We start from the raw sequence: 12,761 nt of genomic DNA, 5'->3' as shown, positions 1-12,761 counted from the left end.
CACTTAGGCAGGGCAACAGCCCGCTTAGAAATACCATTTGTTTTAATGAATGTGCCTCACGTGTGCTAATTAAGCTGGCTGGGCTGAACTTAATCCAGTCAGGTGACTTAAGAGCTATATAACTACAGACACAGCAGCTGCAGCCTTTTGCAGCCTATACTTGAAGTTGCCAAGTTTTTAAGTAGCTTGTAGTGTGGAGTTCAACAGGAGTGAAACAAGTGGACAACACAACACAACTACTGGCCCCCGATTCCTGGATTGTAACTACGCTGGAAAGGAGGATCTTATCTATCCCAGACTGCACACCTCAGCACGTTACTACTGCTGCTGCCATGCCGCCGATACTGTTTGTATTTGCTGTGACCTCACTTCTTCTCAAATTATGCACTTCCTTCCACCAGTCTCCTTATGTCTCTAATCTCCATCTCTCCTTCCTTCCCCCAATTCTCAGTTCACATGAACTCCTTTCTTACCTGCGCCCTCTGACACCACACAGCTATACACCCTACATTAAATCACACCCCTACAAATCATCCTCACACATTGTCTTTCTGTCCATGTTTCTCCTCCTCGCTTCTGGGGACATCTCTCCTAATCCTGGTCCTTGCCTTATTCCTACATGCGCTCGTCCTCGCCTGCCAACTGCAACCTCTACTCCTTCTGGTGTCAACCTCTCCAACCTCATACCCATCCCCTGCCACCCTCCTTCCTCTCTCCCCATCCCCTGCCACCCTCCCTCCTCTCTCTCCCTTTCTCCTGTGCCCTTTGGAATGCTCGCTCCCTCTCTAACAAGTTCCTCTCTGTGCATGACTTCTTTCTCTCTCACTCCCGGCTTCTCTTTGCTATAACTGAGACCTGGCTCACTCAGTCTGACTCTGCTCTGGAAGCTGCCCTCTCCTACGGTGGCCTTTCCTTCTCTCACACTCCGCGCACTGATGGCAGGGGTGGAGGCGTGGGGCTCCTGCTCTCCTCTCTCTGTCCTTACCGAACCCTTCCTATTCCTCCCTCTCTTGCTTTTCCCTCCTTTGAGGCTCACACTGTCCAGATCTTCTCTCCTCTCCCTGTCCACATCGCGGTCATCTATCGCCCACCTACCTCTACCCCTTCTGCCTTTCTCTCTCACTTTGAATCCTGGCTTTCTTTCTCTCCTCATACTCCCCTGTTCTTCTCCTTGGGGACTTCAATTGCCACATTGATGACCCCTCTCTCCCTTGGGCTTCCCGCTTTCTCTCTCTAACCTCTTCTTTTGGCCTTCAACAGTGGACTGCAGCCAGCACCCACAAGGATGGCCACTACCTAGACCTGGTTTTCACTAAAAACCTTTTCTCTCTCCAATTTCTCCATTTTCCCCCTTTCCTCTCCCTGACCATCACTTCACTCTCGCTTCTCCCCTTCTCCATCTCCCCCTCGGTTCTACAGAAACCTGCGCTATTAACCTACCAGCTCTTGATTCCACTTTACGCTCCTCCCTCTCCTCCCTCAGTTCTGCTTCAGACCCTGACAACCTGGTCAGGAACTACAACTCTGTCTTGTCCTCCTCTCTTGATCTTCATGCCCCGCTCTCTCTCTGCCGTCCTCACCCTTCTAACCCCAGACCCTGGTTAAATTCCCACACACGCATGCTGCGTTCCTCCACTCGTTCCTCTGAACGCCTCTGGAGGAAATCTCACACTCTCGCAGACTTCCTTCACTACAAATTTATGCTATCCTGTTTCACCTCTGCCCTCTCTCTATGGCTAAACAAACCTACTTTCTTCACTAATCAACATGCACAAGTCTACCCCACGCCGACTGTTCTCTGTCTTTGACTCTCTACTCAAACCACCCTCAGCTGCCTCTCCTTCCTCCATCTCCGCTCAGGACTTTGCTGACTATTTTAAGGAAAAGGTGGAATCCATACGGCAGAACATCCCCTCTGTTTCTTCCTCCCATCCTACACCTCTTCCTAACTCTCCTCCAGCCTTCCTTGACTCTTTTCCCACTGTCTCAGAGGAGGATGTGTCGCTGTTGATCGCCTCTTCTCCCTCTACCACTTGCCCTCTCGAACCCATTCCCTCCCATCTCCTAAAATCTCTTGCTCCCAATACGCTCAACGCCCACACACATTTTTAACTCCTCCCTCTACTCCGGTACCTTTCCCTCCTGCTTCAAACATGCAACAGTCATACCATTACTCAAAAACAGCAAGCTTGACCCTACCTGTCTTTCTAACTATCGACCTGTCTCCCTCCTGCCTTTTGCCCCTAAACTCCTTGAACGTCTTGTATTCTCTCGCTTGCTCCATTTTCTCAACACCTATTCTCTCCTGGACCCTCTACAATCTGGCTTCCGCACTGCTCACTCCACTGAAACAGCCCTCACTAAAATAACTAATGACCTCCAGGCTGCCAAGACAGAGGTCATTATATTCTGCTCATATTACTCAACCTCTCTGCAGCATTTGATAACGTGGACCACCCTCTTCTCCTTCACATTCTCCATACTCTTGGTATTTCGTACAAAGCTCTATCCTGAATCTCCTCTTACTTCTCCGAGCGTATTTTCAGTGTCTCTTCTGCTAACACCTCCTCTATTGATCTCTCTGTGGGGGTACCCAAGGGCTCTGTCCTGGGACCTCTTCTCTTTCCTCTGTACACACTTTCTCTAGGTGACCTAATCACATCTCTTGGGTTCAAATATCACCTCTATGCTAACGACACACAAATGTACTTTTCAACACCTGACCTTACACCTGCTGTACAGACCAAAGTTTCTGAATGTCTCTCTGCTATATCATCCTGGATGGCCCTCCGCCGCCTTAAACTCAACATGGCTAAAACAGAGCTCCTCATACTTCCTTCCAAATCTGGCCCTACTACCTCCTTCCACATTACTGTTGGAACTACGATCATTCACCCAGTAGCCCAAGCACGCTGCCTAGGGGTCACACTCGACTCCTCTCTCACATTCTCCTCTCACATTCAAAATGTTTCTAAAACCTGTCGCTTTTTCCTCTGCAATATCACAAAGATACGCCCTTTCCTCTGTTGCTCGACTGCTAAAACTTTGACTCAGGCCCTCATTCTCTCCCGTCTTGATTACTGTAACCTCCTGCTGTCTGGCCTCCCTGCCTCTCACCTGTCTCCCCTACAATCTATCCTAAACGCTGCTGCCAGAATCACTCTGCTCTTTCCTAGATCTGTCTCAGCATCTCCCCTCCTGGCTTCCCATCAAATCCCGCATCTCACACTCCATTCTTCTCCTCACTTTTAAAGCTTTACACTCTTCTGCCCCTCCTTACATCTCAGCCCTAATTTCTCGCTATGCACCATCCCGACTCTTGCGTTCTTCTCAAGGATGTCTTCTTTCTACCCCCTTTGTATCTAAAGCCCTCTCCTGCCTTAAACCTTTTTCACTGACTGCCCCACACCTATGGAATGCCCTTCCCCTCAGTACCCGACAAGCACCCTCTCTATCCACCGTTAAGACCCACCTTAAGACACACTTGCTTAAAGAAGCATGTGAATAGCACTGTGGATATTCTGAACACATGATACATAAAGCTTGGCCCCCTGCAGACGCACTTACCAGAACTCCCTCCTATTGTCTCTGTACGTTCTCCCTACCTACCAATTAGACTGTAAGCTCCTCGGGGCAGGGACTCCTCTTCCTTAATGTTACTTTTATGTCTGAAGCACTTATTCCCATGACCTGTTATTTATATTATCTGTTATTTATATGATTCTCACGCGTATTACTGCTGTGAAGCGCTATGTACATTAATGGCGCTATATAAACACACACACACACTCACCTCTTTTACAATATTGTTCTCTGTTAGTTGAGCCTCCAGCTTCTGTCTCGCAGACATGCTGCTGCTGATGTCTAAAGAGACAGGCAGAGAGAGCGTTACTGAGGTATAAAAAGGGACATGCCAAGGAAGAGAGGGAGAGAGGGAAAAGGATACAGATCTAAAAAGAGATAGTAAGAGGGAGTGCAGAGGTGAGGGGAAGAGAGCGCACGTGATAATAAATCTTAGAGACCGCACCTTTCTGCAGCTGCTGGTATTTTGTCACCTCGGACTGTAACTTCTCCTGTAGCTGCTCCGCCATCTGTATACATACACACAAATACATACACATTATATATATATATATACATACACACACAAATACATACACATTATATATACACACACACACACTAATCTACTGTAACTTCTCCTGTAGCTGCTCCGCCATCTGTATACACACACACACATACACATTATATATACACACACACACAAATACATACACACACAAATACATACACATTATATATACACACACACTAATCTACTGTAACTGCTCCGCCATCTGTATACACACACATTATATATACACATATACAGTGTTCGACAAATCCATTAAAATACAGGCCCGTGGCGACTGGATTTGACCCCGTGGCGACCTCCTCATGGCCGACACCAAGCAGGGCGGGATTGGGTGGGGGACTAGGTGGCAAGTAGATTTTTGGGTGATTTGTCAACCTCTGGTTTGTGGGCATTTGTTTATGCACAGCTCTCTCAAGGTCCCGCCACAGCATTTCAATTGGGTTGAAGTCTGGACTTTGACTGGGCCATTGCGACACCTTGATTCTTTTCTTTTTCAGCCATTCTGTTGTAGATTTGCTGGTGTGCTTGGGATCATTGTCCTGTTGCATGACCCAATTTTGGCCAAGCTTTAGCTGTCGGACAGATGGCCTCACATTTGACTCTAGAATACTTTGGTATACAGAGGAGTTCATGGTCGACTCAATGACTGGAAGGTTCCCAGGTCCTGTGGCTGCAAAACAAGCCCAAATCATCACCCCTCCCCCACCGTGCTTGACAGTTGGTATGAGGTGTTGGTGCTGATATGCTGTGTTTGGTTTTCGCCAAACGTGGCGCTGTGATTTATGGCCAAACATCTCCACTTTGGTCTCGTCTGTCCAAAGGACATTGTTCCAGAAGTCTTGTGGTTTGTTCAGATGCAACTTTGCAATCCTAAGTCGTGCTGCCATTTTCTTTTTAGAGAGAAGAGGCTTTCTCCTGGCAACCCTTCCAAACAAACCATACTTGTTCAGTCTTTTTCTAATTGTACTGTCATGAACTTTAACATTTAACATGCAGAGGCCTGTAGAGTCTGAGATGTAACTCTTGGGTATTTTGCAATTTCTCTGAGCATTGCACGGTCTGACCTTGGGGTGAATTTGCTGGGACGTCCACTCCTGGGAAGATTGGCAACTGTCTTGAATGTTTTCCACTTTTGAATAATCTTTCTCACTGTAGAACGATGGACTTTAAATTGTTTGGAAATGGCCTTATAACCAGCAACAATTGCATCTCTAAGATCATTGCTGATGTCTTTCCTCCTTGGCATTGTGTTAACATACCTGAATGCTCCAGACCAGCAAACTGCGGCTTTTATAGAGGTGGTCACACTTGCTGATGATCAATTAATCAAGAGAATTTGATTAGCAGCACCTGTCTGCTACTTAGCATCTTAATTCCTATGGAAGCAGTAAGGGTGTACTTAGTTTTTCACACATAGCTTCTCCATTTTGGCTTTATTTTTGTTAAATAAATCATGACACGGTGTAATATGTCATGTGTAAACACACACACACACACACACGGTGTAATATGTAATGTGTTGTTCATCTGAGGTTGTATTTACCTAATTTTTAGACCTGCTAAGGAACAGATGATTGTTATTATGTCCTGATATGTAAAACCATAGAATTCAAAGAGGGTGTACTTTCTTTTTCACACCACTGTATGTATGTATGTATGTATGTATGTATGTATGTATGTATGTGTGTGTGTATATATATATATATATATATCACACACATGGTGTATATTGTGACGGTAGGGCTAGCTGGCATCTCAAAACTGGGATGAAGCCCAGCTCGCTAAATCTATGTAACTTGGCCACCTTTGTAAGGCTTATTTTGGCCAAATGTATTTAATATCTGGGGAAGAACAGGGAATGTGTAAATGTATTTCCAGGTCTGTAAGAATGTATTTCAAAGCCTGTATTCATTATACCCTGTACATGCAATCCCAGTTTAGTGAATCAACATTGTTCTGTGATGTGATTTGGGAGCTAGCCTTGTAAAGTGGATTATGTGTACATTTGTATGGAGGGACTCTGATTTAATCAGCTGAGTTTCCTGCAGATAAATGTGTATTTAGACAATGGTTTGGAGTGTGGAGGTGTTACAGACATTTAGTGAGTGAGAGTGAACAATCAGGGATGGGGATGGGTTCTTAGCACACCCTCTGGCTGTTGTGGCACCAATCTAATTCATGCTCTGATTGTCCAGCAGCCCCTTCCATGTAAAGGATAGCCACAGAGGGATATATAAGGGGTGCTGCTGATCAGAGAATCAGATCTACCTTCAGAGAGCATCTGAGAGCAAGAGAGGCTAACAGAGACACTCTGGGAAGGAGCGTGGAGATTCCCTCAGAGGACAATCTGAGAGAGACACTCTGGAAAGGAGTGTGGAGAGCATCTGAGAGACAGAGAGACAGAGTCATTCTGTGAAGGAGTTTGATCTTGACTGTGACCAGCTGGAGAAGGAGATAGAGGCTCTGCTGTGGGATCAGCACTCTGAGATCCTGGACGAGAAGCGGACAGGGCAAGCCTTCTTGAACATAGCGAGGCTAGAGACTACTCCCCAGACCCCAGTTGGTATTGTATCTTGTTTTGTGCATCTTTGTTTTGTCTGCTGGCGCGCCAGAATAAACCCCATTTTATTCAACAACTTTGTCCTGTCTGGTGCTGGTGATCCCGGTGGTTTCGGTGTAAAAGTACTGCTCTCCTGTGACAGGCTTTTTCTGGTGCCATAGCAGTGGGATCACACTGCTTTGTGTTGGGATTTCTTGTGGAAAATCACAGCTCAAAGATGGCCTTGAATTTTCAAGACCGCAGGACAAGTTGTTCCAGACAAATGTTGTACAAACCTGATATTTTATTATTCGATCACATTTATATTAGTTTGGGTAAATCTGAAGATGGCTGGTCCAAGAGGACGTTATTCTTCCTGGGACCGACAATCGTTAGTTGCCCGGTGCACAAGATATGGGCTGCCGAGTGACGGCCGAGGTACGATGGGCCTTGCGGAGGATCTTGAGTGGTATGAGGCCGGCTTGGCTGAGTACGTTGCTACGGAGAGTGTTTGTGCGGATTTCCTTGCAGCGTATGGTCCAGACATAACCGAGGACTTTCGCTGGCACATTGTCCACCTAGTGAGAGGTCCTGCAGGATCTGCGCCAGTTCGATTACCACTGGCGCAGCCCGTGAAGCGGGTCCTAGCCCCCGCAAGAGTGCCGGTGAGCCGAGTCCTCCCGTGCCAAGGTGCAGGTCCCAAACTTCGCTAAGTTGGTGGACGGCACCGATGCAATCAAGTATTTCCTGCGGGCATTTGAGAGCCAATGCTCGGCGCTCCAGGTGCCTGAGTCAGAATGGCTGACATACCTCATACCCACACTGAGCGAGAGAGGGCAGCCGGTCTACCGAAGGATCGACCGAGAATTTGCCGGCGATTACAAATGTGTGAAGGCTACCTTGCTGGCCAAGTATGGCCCCAAGCCTGTGCCTTGCCTCGTGGCTACCAGGATGGCAGAGTATGCCCACGAGGGTAGACTGGGAGACTGGACGGATCATCCGCGGGTGGAGTGCCCCAAAGTATCCTGCCCGAGTAACCCCAATCCGGGGCAACGTTCCCCAGCTACAGGGCCGACAGCCTACGACAGGCTAGCCCCAGCAAAGGAACAGACAGCAGCTGTGCAGCCGGAGAAGCAGAGGACCCAGCAAGCGGTCCCTCCAGCAGCTACTAGCGGCGCAGAGAAGCAGCGTGACGGGCAGCAGACTGCAGCCATCAGGCTGGAGGACCAAGCGGTCCATGGAAGATTTTTGCATAGAGGGGTCCCAGGCAATCGGCTGGTGGTTGGCCTGGGGGACCCCAGCCCTACGGTACCTCTGGGGCAGCCTGAATGGTCTGCCCAGAGCAATGGCTCCCATGGACGGGATGCTGTTTCAGCTACCAGGAGAAGATGTTACTAGGATGTGATACATGGCTAGGACATACTCATTACTGGGAGAGACTGTAATACACAGATATCCTCCCGTGTCTGTTACTAGGATGTGATACATGGTTAGGACATACTCATTACTGGGAGAGACTGTAATACACAGATATCCTCCCGTGTCTGTTACTAGGATGTGATACATGGTTAGGACATACTCATTACTGGGAGAGACTGTAATACACAGATATCCTCCCGTGTCTGTTACTAGGATGTGATACATGGTTAGGACATACTCATTACTGGGAGAGACTGTAATACACAGATATCCTCCCGTGTCTCTTACTAGGATGTGATACATGGTTAGGACATACTCATTACTGGGAGAGACTGTAATACACAGATATCCTCCCGTGTCTGTTACTAGGATGTGATACATGGTTAGGACATACTAATTACTGGGAGAGACTGTAATACACAGATATCCTCCCGTTTCTGTTACTAGGATGTGATACATGGTTAGGACATACTCATTACTGGGAGAGACTGTAATACACAGATATCCTCCCGTGTCTGTTACTAGGATGTGATACATGGTTAGGACATACTCATTACTGGGAGAGACTGTAATACACAGATATCCTCCCGTGTCTGTTACTAGGATGTGATACATGGCTAGGACATACTCATTACTGGGAGAGACTGTAATACACAGATATCCTCCCGTTTCTGTTACTAGGATGTGATACATGGTTAGGACATACTAATTACTGGGAGAGACTGTAATACACAGATATCCTCCCGTGTCTGTTACTAGGATGTGATACATGGTTAGGACATACTCATTACTGGGAGAGACTGTAATACACAGATATCCTCCCGTGTCGGTTACTAGGATGTGATACATGGTTAGGACATACTCATTACTGGGAGAGACTGTAATACACAGATATCCTCCCGTTTCTGTTACTAGGATGTGATACATGGTTAGGACACACTCATTACTGGGAGAGACTGTAATATACAGATATCCTCCCGTGTCTGTTACTAGGATGTGATACATGGTTAGGACATACTCATTACTGGGAGAGACTGTAATACACAGATATCCTCCCGTGTCGGTTACTAGGATGTGATACATGGTTAGGACATACTCATTACTGGGAGAGACTGTAATACACAGATATCCTCCCGTTTCTGTTACTAGGATGTGATACATGGTTAGGACATACTCATTACTGGGAGAGACTGTAATATACAGATATCCTCCCGTGTCTGTTACTAGGATGTGATACATGGTTAGGACATACTCATTACTGGGAGAGACTGTAATACACAGATATCCTCCCGTGTCTGTTACTAGGATATGATACATGGTTAGGACATACTCATTACTGGGAGAGACTGTAATACACAGATATCCTCCCGTGTCTGTTACTAGGATGTGATACATGGTTAGGACATACTCATTACTGGGAGAGACTGTAATACACAGATATCCTCCCGTGTCTGTTACTAGGATGTGATACATGGTTAGGACATACTCATTACTGGGAGAGACTGTAATACACAGATATCCTCCCGTGTCTGTTACTAGGATGTGATACATGGTTAGGACATACTCATTACTGGGAGAGACTGTAATACACAGATATCCTCCCGTGTCTGTTACTAGGATGTGATACATGGTTAGGACATACTCATTACTGGGAGAGACTGTAATACACAGATATCCTCCCGTGTCTGTTACTAGGATGTGATACATGGTTAGGACATACTAATTACTGGGAGAGACTGTAATACACAGATATCCTCCCGTGTCTGTTACTAGGATGTGATACATGGTTAGGACATACTCATTACTGGGAGAGACTGTAATACACAGATATCCTCCCGTGTCTGTTACTAGGATGTGATACATGGTTAGGACATACTCATTACTGGGAGAGACTGTAATACACATATATCCTCCCGTGTCTGTTACTAGGATGTGATACATGGTTAGGACATACCAATTACTACAGGTATTGTAGTACAAATATTAACCATTTGTGTTGGTTTATATAGTGGGGTTTCGGAGACACACACGCATGATGGCGTCAGGCACACGCGTGGGCTCATTGGATGGTGTGGGGTATATACAGATTTATTTTGTTTGTGTTCAAGACAAAGGATCCCGGGGATGTAGGCGGTGGAGCAATGAGATGAGCCATTTATTACACAGGATCCAGATCTGCCTCTTAATGTCATGCGTGTGTGTGTCAGACACATATGTGTGCGCGTGTATATACGTGGGTACGTGTGTCAGATGCAGTTGTGCGTGCGTGTATACATGTGTGTGTGTGTGTACGTGTTAGATGCTGTTGTGTATATGCATGTGTGTGCTAGGTGCCCGTATGTATGCACATGTATATCCGTGTGAGTGCATGTATACCTGTCAAACGCAATTGTGTGCACATTTCTATGCTCTTATAGTTTATGGTGGCGTGTATCTGAGTGAGTGAATATATATATACACCTATCACAGATTACTTATTTGATTACCCCATGTATTACTACTGTGAAGCGCTATGTACATTAATGGCGCTATATAAATAAAGACATACAATACAATACAGAGATGTAACCTCTGATTTATCAGGGGCGCTGACCCCCAGATCAATGAGAAAAGTGATGTTATTATCGTCTACTACACCCCGTTACCGTCTCCCGCCTGCGGCTGTCACGCCCCGTTACCGTCTCCCGCCTGCGGCTGTCACGCCCCTGTTACCGTCTCCCGCCTGCGGCTGTCACGCCCCTGTTACCGTCTCCCGCCTGCGGCTGTCACGCCCCTGTTACCGTCTCCCGCCTGCGGCTGTCACGCCCCTGTTACCGTCTCCCGCCTGCGGCTGTCACGCCCCTGTTACCGTCTCCCGCCTGCGGCTGTCACGCCCCTGTTACCGTCTCCCGCCTGCGGCTGTCACGCCCCTGTTACCGTCTCCCGCCTGCGGCTGTCACGCCCCTGTTACCGTCTCCCGCCTGCGGCTGTCACGCCCCTGTTACCGTCTCCCGCCTGCGGCTGTCACGCCCCTGTTACCGTCTCCCGCCTGCGGCTGTCACGCCCCGTTACCGTCTCCCGCCTGCGGCTGTCACGCCCCGTTACCGTCTCCCGCCTGCGGCTGTCACGCCCCGTTACCGTCTCCCGCCTGCGGCTGTCACGCCCAGTTACCGTCTCCCGCCTGCGGCTGTCACGCCCCGTTACCGTCTCCCGCCTGCGGCTGTCACGCCCCGTTACCGTCACCCGCCTGCGGCTGTCACGCCCCGTTACCGTCTCCCGCCTGCGGCTGTCACGCCCCGTTACCGTCTCCCGCCTGCGGCTGTCACGCCCCGTTACCGTCTCCCGCCTGCGGCTGTTACGCCCCCGGTACCGGCTATCACGCCCCCGGTATTGGCTATCACACCCCCGGTACCGGCTATCACACCCCCAGTATTGGCTATAACTCCCCCGGTACCGGCTATAAAACTCCCCCGGTACCGGCTATCACACCCCGGTACCGGCTATCACACCCCGGTACCGGCTATCACACCCCCGGTATTGGCTATAACTCCCCCGGTACCGGCTATCACTCCCCCGGTATTGGCTATAACTCCCCCGGTACCGGCTATCACACCCCCGGTATTGGCTATAACTCCCCCGGTATCGGCTGTCACACCCCCCGGTATTGGCTGTCAGACCCCCGGTACCGGCTGTCACACCCCCGGTACCGGCTGTCACAACCCCGGTACCGGCTGTCACACCCCCGGTACCGGCTGTCACACCCCCGGTACCGGCTATCACTCCCCCGGTATCGGCTGTCACTCCCCCGGTATCGGCTGTCACTCCCCCGGTATCGGCTGTCACTCCCCCGGTACCGGCTGTCACTCCCCCGGTACCGGCTGTAACACCCCCGGTACCGGCTGTCACTCCCCCGGTATTGGCTGTCACTCCCCCGGTATTGGCTATCACACCCCCGGTACCGGCTATCACACCACATTACCCTCTCCCTGCTCCAGTAAACGTGCTGTCGGTCTCCTGACCTCTCACCCCGGAAACACACCCTCAAACTCCTTGCACACTATCGCTTATCCCACTCCACCACCAAGATGGCCGCCCCCTGGAATTCCTTTTCCGGTTTCCCCTCTGTTTTAGTTCTTTTTCTTTTTTTTTAACCCAATGTAGCTTTATTGACAGTACAGTAGGTGGACAAATGACAGAGCCCGCTAAAATGGCGTATCCAGGGAGCAGAGCATCATGGGAGTTGTAGTCCTGTGTGTGATGCACAGGGAAATGTCTGAAATACCATTTCCCCCCTCCCCACATCTTTCTCTTTCCTCTCCTTATCCCCCCATATCTTACCCCCCTCTCCCCCCATATCTTAGCCCCCTCTCCCCTCCTTATCCCCCTCTCCCCCTCCTTATCCCCCCATATCTTACCCCCTCTTCCCCCATATCTTATCCCCCTCTCCCCTCCTTATCCCCCTCTCCCCCTCCTTATCCCCCATATCTTACCCCCTCTCCCCCCATATCTTATCCCTCTCCCCCTCCTTATCCCCCATATCTTATCCCCCTCTACCCCTCCTTATCCCCCCATATCTTATCCCCCACTCCCCCCATATCTTATCCCCCCATATCTTATCCCCCTCTCCCCTCCTTATCCCCCCATATCTTATCCCCCACTCCCCCTCCTTATCCCCCCATATCTTATCCC

At 49.0% G+C, this 12,761-nt stretch overlaps 1 protein-coding gene across 5 annotated transcripts in view; it reads right to left on the bottom strand.

Annotated features, from left to right (window-relative positions):
- Positions 1-12,186, bottom strand: part of PFDN6 (prefoldin subunit 6) — a 17,263-nt gene extending 5,077 nt beyond the window's left edge. For 2 of the 5 annotated variants that reach the window (XR_012790604.1, XM_075580934.1), the window contains exons 1-3: positions 12,052-12,186; positions 4,028-4,091; positions 3,794-3,864 (exon numbers count right to left, since the gene is read on the bottom strand). Coding sequence is in view for 4 of the 5 variants with exons in the window: in XM_075580934.1 (XP_075437049.1) it covers positions 3,794-3,864; positions 4,028-4,091 (135 nt within the window). In the remaining variant the exon portion in view is untranslated. The remainder of the gene's footprint in view (positions 1-3,793; positions 3,865-4,027; positions 4,092-12,051) is intronic. The other 3 variants (XM_075580935.1, XM_075580937.1, XM_075580936.1) reach the window with 3 other exon arrangements.
- Positions 12,187-12,761: the final 575 nt, after the last annotated feature.

This window comes from Ascaphus truei, assembly GCF_040206685.1.
Source record: "Ascaphus truei isolate aAscTru1 chromosome 20 unlocalized genomic scaffold, aAscTru1.hap1 SUPER_20_unloc_3, whole genome shotgun sequence".
NCBI lineage: Eukaryota > Metazoa > Chordata > Amphibia > Anura > Ascaphidae > Ascaphus > Ascaphus truei.
This window is presented reverse-complemented; position numbering and strand designations above follow the sequence as displayed.